This window comes from Trachurus trachurus, assembly GCF_905171665.1.
Source record: "Trachurus trachurus genome assembly, chromosome: 17".
Lineage (NCBI taxonomy): Eukaryota > Metazoa > Chordata > Actinopteri > Carangiformes > Carangidae > Trachurus > Trachurus trachurus.
Window position 1 is genome coordinate 32,102,470 of NC_139900.1, and position 12,684 is coordinate 32,115,153.

Genomic DNA, 12,684 nt, shown 5'->3' on the forward strand with positions numbered 1-12,684 from the left:
GGTCAGGACCAAAAAAGATCTTAGAGCGGTGACACTCACCATTAACATAATACATGTGCATTTAAATACATTATAATATCATGGAAAAGTCAATTTCCAGTAGTTAAAATCAAACAGCCCCAACCAAGTATTGATTGCATATAGGTGGACAACATTTCTATATTAAAAATGCTTTAAAGAAAAGAGAAAAAAAAGGTCCTTTGTAGTATTTACATTTTTGGGAATATGGAATTTCAGGTCTTCATATAGGCTACAGTATATAATGTGTTAGTTAGTTTCACTTTTTGAATTGAATTAGTGACATAGGCCTTAATAAATTCTTCCATGATATTCTAATGCACCTGTACATTGGAAATGAGTGATAGCCTACAGTATATACTGCATACATCTTGACAGCTTCGGTTTGGTTCCGCGTGCAGTCTCTTTTTTTCAGCTGATGCTGCATTCAAGTGCACAACCGGCTACAACCTCCTCCAAACGTTCGCAACACATAAAACATTTATTGAACGGTAAAATTCGGTAGTCGCACACGTGCTACTAATTGCATTTCACAATTCGCACTGATCTGTTTTTTACTCGCATTTGCGACGAGGGGCTCGCACTGTCGAGCCCTGGATCAGATTACTGAATGTAAATAGTCCTAACCCTAATCAGAGTCGACCAAAAAGATGAGCGCAAAGTGTTCTCACAGGCCATTCTTTACTTTCTGACTTGCCCTGCAGAGAAGCGTGCTGTCTTCCTCAAGTCTCTCGATGACGTCATTGGAGAGGAGAAGGGCATGATAACTCTGGCGTGTGAGGCGTCCAAGCCCAGGGTTTCTCCTACATGGAGGAAAGAAGGTAAAGTGTTGAAGGCTGGACCAAAGTATGAGCTCCTCCACACGGGCAAGTCCTTGGGACTGATCATCAAGGACGTCACCAAAGATGATGCTGGGGAGTATAGTTGTGATCTTGGAACAGAGGTTTCAAAAGCAAAGGTCACTGTAAGAGGTTGGTGTGCTTTGTTGTTTGAAGTATACAGTTGTAGCCTGGATACTTATGGTTTAGCCGGGCGTCTTCACCACCTTTGCTTTCTGACCCAAATTTAGAAATCGGCCTTGGAATTACCAAATGGCTGAAGTCAGCTGAGGTGAATGAGGGAGAGACATGCAGCTTTGAGTGCATCCTGTCCCGTGAGAGCACAGATGAGTGCTCATGGACCGTTAATGGCCAAACTATTTCAAAAGGAGGTCGCTATGAAGTCACCAGTAAAGGCCGCAAGTACACACTAACTATCAAGGATGTCATCCCTGCTGATGCTGGTGAGGTAGTCTTCAACATTAAAGACCTGAGCTCTAAAGCAACATTAGCAGTCGAAGGTAAGTGACGAATATCGCTTCAAGAGGACTAAACAAAGGTACTCAAAGTTAAGATGTTGAAGTAAACATATGGTCATCCTTCGTTCCAGGCAAAGCTTCATCTGTGTCCAAAGCACTGGAGAATGTTAGTGCTGTTCAAGGGGAGGATGCTGTTTTCACCTGCGAGGTGACACAGGCTAGTTCCACTGCAAACTGGGCCAAGGAAGGAAAAGCCATCAGAAAGAGCCAGAAGTATGACATCAGCCAAGTGGAGAAGGTCATGAAGCTCACCATCCATAGTGTCTCTGCTCAAGACTCTGGGGAGTACAGCTGTGAAGTTGTTGGAGGTGCAACCACAAGAGCCCGACTTGAAATCAAGGGTAAGAATGAAATGATTAATTTCTATCCCACTGCAGTTTTTATATTTGACTTAATGAGCATTTAAGAGACTTAACCTATGACAACACTTGTTGAGTTAGAGAAGAGCTAATGATTATCCTAAAATGAGCTAACCTTGCAGTTTCAAACTGTGCCTACAAATAAAATGAGGTTCTCTTTCTACAGACCCAGTCCATAAGTTCACTGAAACATTTAAGGACAGCCAAGCAGATGAAAAGAGCTCTGTGACCTTGAAGTGTGAGACGGCTCAAACCCCATCCACTGTGATATGGCTGAAAGGCCACACGGAGCTCAAGGCTGGAGGTCGATATGAGATGTCCCAGAAAGAGAGGGTGTTAACTCTCACCATAAAGCATGTGGAGGAGGAAGACACTGATATCTACACTTGTGATGTGGGCACTGCTAAGACCATGGCAAAGGTGACAGTTAAAGGTAAGACTCTATATATACAAGTTTGGGGTAAGTTTGTTTTATGTTACACTGCTGAGTATCTTTAAGAAGTGCTAATTGAGTCAACATGTTTACAATGTTTTATCTTTGCAAGATATGATAAGGGGGTAATATGGAAGAAAACAGATAGTGCTAAGTCATTAGTACTTTGCACTTTCACAATATTTTTTTGAAAAATGAATCTGTGACAATGCATTTTGCATGTTTTGTGACATCTGTTGAAGGCTGTCGAAATCTGTGACTGCATTCAGAATCATTTTGTGCCTGTTGGTCGTGCCACAGAGAGTGAATGCTGTATGACTACGCTCGTAGTTGGTTTGGTCTGACTCTAAAGACCACCATTTTGTTATTGTGGAAAGACCAAAGGATGTCCTTTGTTTTGAATGGGAATCTGCTGCATTTGTTTGCCGTGTCAGTCCTATTGATCTACCTAATGTGCAGTGGTGCTTAGGTCCCACTCCTTCTCAGATCAGCCCTCTGGGCGATATTCAGGTTCTAGAGGGGGGTATCCACTCTGTTACCATGAGAGAGTTGACTCCCGGGGACTCAGGCACCATCTCTGTGGTTCCTGGGGATCAGAAAGTATATGCGTCTCTTGATGTCAGAGGTAAATGATGCCAATCCCAAATTCTTACAAATCTACTTAAGGTGTGGATTTGTCAAAAAACACCATAGGTTAGTAGAACTGTTGCTTCGCCTTTTGTATTTTCCAATAGAAACATTGTTCTCAGTGTCTTGCTTTGTGAGTGAATTACCGAAGGATCTGCTTTGCATTTCTGTCATGTTTGTCTTGGGATCTGTGTGACAGTGAGACTGATTGTAAACGATGTCATTCGATATGTGCAAATGCTAAAAGTGATCTTTCCTCAAATGTATTGTCTTGTTTTGCAATGACTGCTCATTGCATAAGTGGATTTTTCCCTACGATAGTAATCCTTTGTGCATCTGAAAAAGGATTTCTTCCTGTAGTATTGTAGTGAGAGAGATTGTTCATTAAAAGGAGCACCAGTTCAACCTACAGTAGAGAAATGTTTGGGTTCTGAAGACTACTGGTGGACAACAGGAGCATGTCATCATCCAGCATCTTCGCTTCTCATCATTTTCCATCCTCCATCACAACCCAACAACATGCAACACCCTGTTTTATATAATCAAATCATTGTCCCCTTTATTTTAGCCCTGCCAGCCAGTTTTAAAGAAAAACTGAAGAACCAGGATAAAAAAGAAGGGGAGAGTGTGACACTTTCTTGCAATTTATCAAAACCTGCAACCGACTTTCAGTGGAAGAAAGGCTCTGAAATCCTCAAAGCTGGAGAGAAGTATGAAATGAAGCAGAAGGACACCCGTTTGGAACTTCTAATAAAGAATTTGAAAGTTGAAGACAGTGGAGAGTACTCGTGTGTCTGTGGTGATCAGAAGACATCTGCAACTGTGAAAGTCAATGGTATGGATTCATGAAGTGTTTTTCTGAAGTGCTCTGGAAAAGTTTTATAGTTAGAGAAATCAAGTGATTATTTGCCGCTTGTCTTCTTGTACAGCATTGCCGCCGGCTTTCATACAGAAGCTGAAGAGCCAAGAGGCCGAGGAGGGAGCCAGTGTTACTCTGCAGTGTGAGCTCTCTAAACCTGGAGTCCCAGTGGAGTGGAAGAAGGGAACGCAGGTCCTGAAGTCTGGAGAAAAGTACCAGATAAAGCAGAAAGCCTCTGTGAATGAACTCCTGATCAACAAGGTGGTGCCAGAAGACAGTGGAGACTACAGCTGTGTGTGTGGAGACGAGAAGACCTCAGCCAGCCTCAAGATCAAGGGTAGGGAGAGGATTTTCAAATAGTCAGTTTGAGTAACATTTCTCACAACAACTGCTCCCTCTTTGTACAGATTTAGACATGGTTGGGACTCTTTATGTTTTCCGGACTTACAAATTATCTGTGCTTGCCTTTTATAGTTGTTTTTTTTGTTTTTTGTTTTTTAATTTTCTGTGTATATTTTATGTTTTGGCCTGCCACTGACTGCTAACCAACTAACAAATGCTCAGCCCAACCAGTGACCTTCAAGCACAAGTTGGAGAGCCAGGAGGCCGAGGAGGGAGCCAGCGTTACTCTGCAGTGTGAGCTCTCTAAACCCGGAGTCCCAGTGGAGTGGAAGAAGGGAACGCAGGTCCTGAAGTCTGGAGAAAAGTACCAGATGAAGCAGAAAGCCTCTGTGAATGAACTCCTGATCAACAAGGTGGTGCCAGAAGACAGTGGAGACTACAGCTGTGTGTGTGGAGACGAGAAGACCTCAGCCAGCCTCAAGATCAAGGGTAGGAGGAAGATTTTTAAAGAATTGGCCCATGGAGTGTTTATGGGAAACCTTACATCCCACATTTTATGTGGACGTATTGTCAGTGTTTGTGTTCTGTGTCTGTTTTTGGATCGACTGCAACAGCAGGACCACCCTATAATTGTGAAATGTCCATGACTGACTGACTGACTCAGTGAGTGATAGAGTTGAGTGATCATAGTTCCACGATTGGTCAGGCAAATGCTACATGACTTAGTTTTAGTTTCTACATTGGCTGATGCACTTTTTGAGTACATTTCACAAACAGCTTCTACTAGGATGGAGTTAATGGTCTGCAGTGTTGCCGATTTAACGTGTCGCTAAATTTAGAGAGGCAGACAAGGATACCTTGCATCTACCCTGTTCAGTGAGTGGCAGAGAGGCGGAGCAGCAATAGGCCATGCTTCAGAGACAGTTTCAAACTTCTGCTTTTGTCTGACATGGTTAAATAGTAAAAACACATAAATGAGCACACATTTGTACTTATTTTGTGACATGATATGACACTGATCACTAACCAACTAAAAATGCTCAGCCCAACCAGTGACCTTCAAACAGAAGTTGGAGAGCCAGGAGGCCGAGGAGGGAGCCAGCGTTACTCTGCAGTGTGAGCTCTCTAAACCCGGAGTCCCAGTGGAGTGGAAGAAGGGAACGCAGGTCCTGAAGTCTGGAGAAAAGTACCAGATGAAGCAGAAAGCCTCTGTGAATGAACTCCTGATCAACAAAGTGGTGCCAGAAGACAGTGGAGACTACAACTGTGTGTGTGGAGACGAGAAGACCTCAGCCAGCCTCAAGATCAAGGGTAGGAAGAGGATGTTTAAGAGTTTGCCCATGGACTATTTTTGGAAAACCTTGTTTACCACATTTTATGTGGACTTATGTTAACACATTTTATTGTGGAGTCTTGTAAGTGTTTGTGTTCTGTGTCTGTTTTTGGCTCGATTGCAACAGCAGGACCACCCTATAATTGTGAATGTCCATGACTGACTGACTGACTCAGTGAGTGATAGAGTTGAGTGATCATAGTTCCATGATTGGTCAGGCAAATGCTACGTGACTGAGTTTTAGTTTCTACATTGGCTGATGCACTTTTTGAGTACATTTCACAAACAGCTTCTACTAGGATGGAGTTAATGGTCTGCAGTGTTGCCGATTTAATGTGTTGCTAGATTTATAGAGGCAGAAGAGGAAGAAGAGAGTTGCAATATAATGTCGTACTTTGCATCTACCCTGTTCAGTGAGTGGCAGAGAGGCGGAGCAGCAATAGGCCATGCTTTAGAGATAATTCCAAACTTCTGCTTTTGTCTGACAACGTTAAACAGTAAAAACACACAAATTCTTACTTATTTTGTGCCATGAAATGACTCTGATCACTAACCAACTAAAAATGCTCAGCCCAACCAGTGACCTTCAAGCACAAGTTGGAGAGCCAGGAGGCTGAGGAGGGAGCCAGCGTTACTCTGCAGTGTGAGCTCTCTAAACCCGGAGTCCCAGTGGAGTGGAAGAAGGGAACGCAGGTCCTGAAGTCTGGAGAAAAGTACCAGATGAAGCAGAAAGCCTCTGTGAATGAACTCCTGGTCAACAAGGTGGTGCCAGAAGACAGTGGAGACTACAGCTGTGTGTGTGGAGACGAGAAGACCTCAGCCAGCCTCAAGATCAAGGGTAGGGAGAGGATGTTTAAGAGTTTGCCCATGGACTGTTTTTGGAAAACCTTGTGGAGTCTTGTTAGTGTTTGTGTTCTGTCTGTTTTTGGCTCGATTGCAACAACAGGACCACCATACAATTGTGAATGTCCATGACTGACTGACTGACTCAGTGAGTGATAGAGTTGAGTGATCATAGTTCCATGATTGGTCAGGCAAATGCTACGTGACTGAGTTTTAGTTTCTACATTGGCTGATGCACTTTCAGAGTGTATTGGCATGAACATCTACTAGGATGGCGATAATGGCCTCCAGTGTTGCCAGTTGAGAATATTTGTTGCTAGATTTATAGAAGCAGAAGAGGAAGAAGAAGAAGAGAGTTGCAACATAATCTTGTATCTTGTATCTAGTGAGTGACAGAGAGGTGAAGCAGCAGTGGATCGTGTTTCAAGCACAATATCAAACTTCTTCTGTTGTCTGACAACATTGAAAGAAACAGCATATAAGTGAGAATTATTTTGTTTTGTGTCATGATATGACTCTGATCACTAACCAACTAAAAATGCTCAGCCCAACCAGTCATCTTCAAACACAAGTTGGAGAGCCAGGAGGCTGAGGAGGGAGCCAGCGTTACTCTGCAGTGTGAGCTCTCTAAACCTGGAGTCCCAGTGGAGTGGAAGAAGGGAACGCAGGTCCTGAAGTCTGGAGAAAAGTACCAGATGAAGCAGAAAGCCTCTGTGAATGAACTCCTGATCAACAAGGTGGTGCCAGAAGACAGTGGAGACTACAGCTGTGTGTGTGGAGACGAGAAGACCTCAGCTAGCCTCAATATAAAGGGTAGGAAGAGGATTTTCAAATAGTCAGTTTAAATAGCAATTTTAAATAGCACAGCTTTTTTATGTAGATATTTAGATAAGTGTTCTGAGGAGTATTAATGGCTTCAGAGCTAGAAAATTGCCAATGCTTGGCTTTTGTGTTTTCCATTTGATTTTGTACTATTTTTATATCCACATTTTAAAAATAGTTTTTGTTATGGCATGCCGCTGAATACTAACCAACTTAAAATGCTCAGCCCAACCAGTGACCTTCAAACACAAGTTGGAGAGTCAGGAGGGTGAGGAGGGAGCCAGCGTTACTCTGCAGTGTGAGCTCTCTAAACCTGGAGTCCCAGTGGAGTGGAAGAAGGGAACGCAGGTCCTGAAGTCTGGAGAAAAGTACCAGATGAAGCAGAAAGCCTCTGTGAATGAACTCCTGATCAACAAAGTGGTGCCAGAAGACAGTGGAGACTACAGCTGTGTTTGTGGAGACGAGAAGACCTCAGTCAGCCTCAAGATCAAGGGTAGGAAGAGGATGTTTAAGAGTTTGCCCATGGACTGTTTTTGGAAAACCTTGTGGAGTCTTGTTAGTGTTTGTGTTCTGTCTGTTTTTGGCTCGATTGCAACAACAGGACCACCATACAATTGTGAATGTCCATGACTGACTGACTGACTCAGTGAGTGATAGAGTTGAGTGATCATAGTTCCATGATTGGTCAGGCAAATGCTACGTGACTGAGTTTTAGTTTCTACATTGGCTGATGCACTTTCAGAGTGTATTGGCATGAACATCTACTAGGATGGCGATAATGGCCTCCAGTGTTGCCAGTTGAGAGTATTTGTTGCTAGATTTATAGAAGCAGAAGAGGAAGAAGAAGAAGAGAGTTGCAACATAATCTTGTATCTTGTATCTAGTGAGTGACAGAGAGGTGAAGCAGCAGTGGATCGTGTTTCAGGCACAATATCAAACTTCTTCTGTTGTCTGACAACATTGACAGAAACAGCATATATGAGAATTATTTTGTTTTGTGTCATGATATGACTCTGATCACTAACCAACTAAAAATGCTCAGCCCAACCAGTCATCTTCAAACACAAGTTGGAGAGTCAGGAGGGTGAGGAGGGAGCCAGCGTTACTCTGCAGTGTGAGCTCTCTAAACCTGGAGTCCCAGTGGAGTGGAAGAAGGGAACGCAGGTCCTGAAGTCTGGAGAAAAGTACCAGATGAAGCAGAACGCCTCTGTGAATGAACTCCTGATCAACAAGGTGGTGCCAGAAGACAGTGGAGACTACAGCTGTGTGTGTGGAGACGAGAAGACCTCAGCCAGCCTCAATATAAAGGGTAGGAAGAGGATTTTCAAATAGTCCGTTTAAATAGCTATTTTAAATAGCACAGCTTTTTTATGTAGATATTTAGATAAGTGTTCTGAGGAGTATTAATGGCTTCAGAGCTAGAAAATTGCCAATGCTTGGCTTTTGTGTTTTCCATTTGATTTTGTACTATTTTTATATCCACATTTTAAAAATAGTTTTTGTTATGGCATGCCGCTGAATACTAACCAACTTAAAATGCTCAGCCCAACCAGTGACCTTCAAACACAAGTTGGAGAGCCAAGAGGCCGAGGAGGGAGCCAGCGTTACTCTGCAGTGTGAGCTCTCTAAACCTGGAGTCCCAGTGGAGTGGAAGAAGGGAACGCAGGTCCTGAAGTCTGGAGAAAAGTACCAGATGAAGCAGAAAGCCTCTGTGAATGAACTCCTGATCAACAAGGTGGTGCCAGAAGACAGTGGAGACTACAACTGTGTGTGTGGAGACGAGAAGACCTCAGCCAGCCTCAAGATCAAGGGTAGGGAGAGGATTTTCAAATAGTCCGTTTGAGTAACATTTTTTTGAAAGACAGTAACTGCTCCCTCTTTGTACAGATTTAGACATGGTTGGGACTCTTTATGTTTTCCGGACTTGCAAATGATCTGTGCTTGCCTTTTATAGTTGTTGTTTTTTTTTTTAGCAATGATTCTGTGTATATTATATCTTATGACCTGCCACTGATCACTAACCAACTAACAAATGCTCAGCCCAACCAGTGACCTTCAAGCACAAGTTGGAGAGCCAGGAGGGTGAGGAGGGAGCCAGCGTTACTCTGCAGTGTGAGCTCTCTAAACCTGGAGTCCCAGTGGAGTGGAAGAAGGGAACGCAGGTCCTGAAGTCTGGAGAAAAGTACCAGATGAAGCAGAAAGCCTCTGTGAATGAACTCCTGATCAACAAGGTGGTGCCAGAAGACAATGGAGACTACAGCTGTGTGTGTGGAGACGAGAAGACCTCAGCCAGCCTCAAGATAAAGGGTAGGAGGATAAGTGATTTGAACCTTGATGATATGTTAATATGTTGGAAATATAATGTTACATGTTGTTCATTCATGTTGGAAAATTAACCTCAATGTCCTCAATTTTCTGTTCCAACATTTTTACCCATGCCTCTGCAGGTAGTGAATTGTTCATGCACAAGTTACTTCAGACAATTATGTTGAATTGATAGGAAAGGTATTTGTATTACACTTTAATCATATAATCTTGGAGCACTTTTGGTGAGAAATGTGTCAGTATTTCTTATTTTTTTGTTGTTGTCTTGTTTTTGCTGTCCTATAAGAGGTCAGCTTTCATTGTGAATGTACTATATGTGTATATTAGATTCATCACATGTTTCCCCAACATTGTGGTCAGTCAGCAGGTTGCATGCCATTGCTCGTTTTGCTTTCGTTACATTTAAATTTTCTTCTGAAGATTTTTCATCACTTCTTTCGCTTTTTCTTTTTTTTCATACTCTTTATCTGAGAAAACAAGCCGAAGAAGGATGCAGCCAAGAAACTGGCTGTAATATCACGGTTACACTCTTTTCTTTCCTTTTTAATCTTTTTTGACCTCACTTGTTGCTGTTCTTTTTTGAGTCTTACATGATTTTTTTGTTTGTTTGTTTTGTTAGTTGTGAAATTGGTCTTTGTGTTTTATTGGAGTCACCATGTTTGTGTCATGGTCCTCACTGATTCCTCTCATTGGTATAATTTACAAATTCTGAGCCATTTTGTAAGGCAGTATTTGCTGATCATGGTAACGTTTTCTGGATACATTTTGAATGAAGTTGTTTTCTCTTAGCTGTGAAGGTGTCAGCTCCTCCTTCAGCTCCTCCTTCAGCTAATGTGCTGGAATCTGAAAGGCAGGAAGCCAAAGGAACGGTGGAAGGTATGGAAGGAACATGGCAATACGTCGGTTTGACTTCAGCTTTATGTGCTCTGTCTATCTTGACAATGGCCTCTGTGTTGTCATGTGCAGGCTGTCCCTGAGTTGGGCCTGCACCTTGTTGCTTATACAGTACGTGTCCCTGTGGCGTTTAGCAGATGTTTTAGTTTGTGGTTTGCTTCCAGTGTACCAAATGCTAGATCAGTCTGATAATGGGCTTGTATCTGAATTTTCATGTCAGTCTTTCCTCTGTGTGTTTGCGTTATGTGTAAAAAAAAAATAGAAGAACGAAGAAATAAGAACCCTTTGTTTCCGTGTCAGCTGCGTTCATAGCATGATGATAGTTTGATAATGTTGGAGTTTGCTGGGTGGAGTTTCTGTCTGCACAGCTGACTTGTGTGCAGCATGGGCCACTGTTGTTTACATTATGTTTGTGTGGTTTGAGAAGATTGAGGATTATTCAGGCTGTGCTCAGGTGTCAATATCGAATGCTGTTTGTCTGCCAGTGTCTCTGGTTGCTTCCTTTGCACTTTATGTAGCATTTAATTCTATTTCCATGTGATATTTTCAGCCAAGACCCTTGAAGTTTCATCCATTGCTGCTAAAGACAAACTCAACAGGCAGGAGATATATGAAAAAGTAGAAGGTAATTTGTGGACTTGTTTGTTTTCATAGTCCATGTGCATTTGTAATTTATCCGTGTCTGCAATGTAGTACTTTGTAAAAATGAAGCTAAAATTGCAAAACTGTCTGGGTCTTGGATGCGGACTGATGATACAAGAAAGACACTTATTGGCCCATGATCTGTTTTACATTGTGTCATGGTCCTCGCTGATTCCTCTCATTTGATATAATTTACAAATTCTGAGCCATTTTGTATGGCAACATTTACTCAACGTGGTAAAAGTTTCTGGATTGATTATGTTACAGTTTGAATGAAGTTGTTTTCTCTTAGCTGTGAAGGTGTCAGCTCCTCCTTCAGCTCCTCCTTCAGCTAATGTGCTGGAATCTGAAAGGCAGGAAGCCAAAGGAACGGTGGAAGGTATGGAAGGAACATGGCAATACGTCGGTTTGACTTCAGCTTTATGTGCTCTGTCTATCTTGACAATGGCCTCTGTGTTGTCATGTGCAGGCTGTCCCTGAGTTGGGCCTGCACCTTGTTGCTTATACGTGTCCCTGTGCATTGTTTCTCCCCCATTTAGCAGATGTTTTAGTTTGTGGTTTGGTTCCAGTGTATCAAATGCTGCATCTGTCTTATAGTGTGATTGAATCTGAATTGTTACGACAGTCTTCCCGACTGTGTTTTTGCGATATGTGTAAAAAATAGAAAGACGAAGAAATAAGAATCCTTTGTATTTGTGTCAGCTGCGTTCATAGCATGATGATAGTTTGATAATGTTGGAGTTTGCTGGGTGGAGTCTGCACAGCTGACTTGTGTGCAGCATGGGTCTCTGTTGTTTACATTATGTTTGTGTGGTTTAAGAAGATTGAGGATTATTCAGGCTGTGCTCAGGTGTCAATATCGAATGCTGTTTGTCTGCCAGTGTCTCTGGTTGCTTCCTTTGCACTTTATGTAGCATTTCATTCTATTTCCATGTGATATTTTCAGCCAAGACCCTTGAAGTTTCTTCCATTGCTGCTAAAGACAAACTCAACAGGCAGGAGATATATGAAACAGTAGAAGGTAATTTGTGGACTTGTTTGTTTTCATAGTCCATGTGCAATGTGCATTTGTAATTTATCCGTGTCTGCAATGTAGTACTTTGTAAAAATGAAGCTAAAATTGCAAAACTGTATGGGTCTTGGATGCGGACTGATGATACAAGAAAGACACTTATTGGCCCATGATCTGTTTTACATTGTGTCATGGTCCTCGCTGATTCCTCTCATTTGATATAATTTACAAATTCTGAGCCATTTTGTATGGCAACATTTACTCAACGTGGTAAAAGTTTCTGGATTGATTATGTTACAGTTTGAATGAAGTTGTTTTCTCTTAGCTGCAAAGGTGTCAGCTCCTCCTTCAGCTCCTCCTTCAGCTAATGTGCTGGAATCTAAAAGGCAGGAAACCAAAGGAACGGTGGAAGGTATGGAAGGAATATGGCAATACGTCGGTTTGACTTTGACAGCTTTATGTGCTCTGTCTATCTTGACAATGGCCTTTGTGTTGTCATGTGCAGGCTGTCCCTGAGTTGGGCCTGCACCTTGTTGCTTATACGTGTCCCTGTGGCGTTTAGCAGATGTTTTAGTTTGTGGTTTGCTTCCAGTGTACCAAATGCTGCATCAGTCTGATAATGGGCTTGTATCAGAATTTTCATGTCAGTCTTTCCCACTGTGTGTTTGCGTTATGTGTAAAAAATAGAAGAACGAAGAAATAAGAACCCTTTGTTTTCGTGTCAGCTGCGTCCATAGCATGATGATAGTTTGATAATGTTATTTGCTGGGTGGAGTTTCTGTCTGCACAGCTGACTTGTGTGCAGCATGGGCCACTGT

General features: G+C 42.4%; 1 protein-coding gene across 1 annotated transcript in view; it reads left to right on the top strand.

Moving 5' to 3' along the window:
* The window catches only part of obscnb (obscurin, cytoskeletal calmodulin and titin-interacting RhoGEF b), a 60,048-nt gene that overhangs the window by 19,927 nt on the left and 27,437 nt on the right, over window positions 1-12,684 (top strand). The window contains 19 exon segments of the mRNA XM_083991242.1: window positions 723-989; window positions 1,088-1,357; window positions 1,447-1,716; window positions 1,901-2,167; window positions 3,363-3,629; window positions 3,724-3,990; window positions 4,218-4,484; window positions 5,040-5,306; window positions 5,900-6,166; window positions 6,718-6,984; window positions 7,220-7,486; window positions 8,036-8,302; window positions 8,538-8,804; window positions 9,034-9,300; window positions 10,108-10,194; window positions 10,763-10,837; window positions 11,147-11,233; window positions 11,801-11,875; window positions 12,192-12,278. Coding sequence (XP_083847368.1) covers window positions 723-989; window positions 1,088-1,357; window positions 1,447-1,716; window positions 1,901-2,167; window positions 3,363-3,629; window positions 3,724-3,990; window positions 4,218-4,484; window positions 5,040-5,306; window positions 5,900-6,166; window positions 6,718-6,984; window positions 7,220-7,486; window positions 8,036-8,302; window positions 8,538-8,804; window positions 9,034-9,300; window positions 10,108-10,194; window positions 10,763-10,837; window positions 11,147-11,233; window positions 11,801-11,875; window positions 12,192-12,278 — 4,155 coding nt within the window.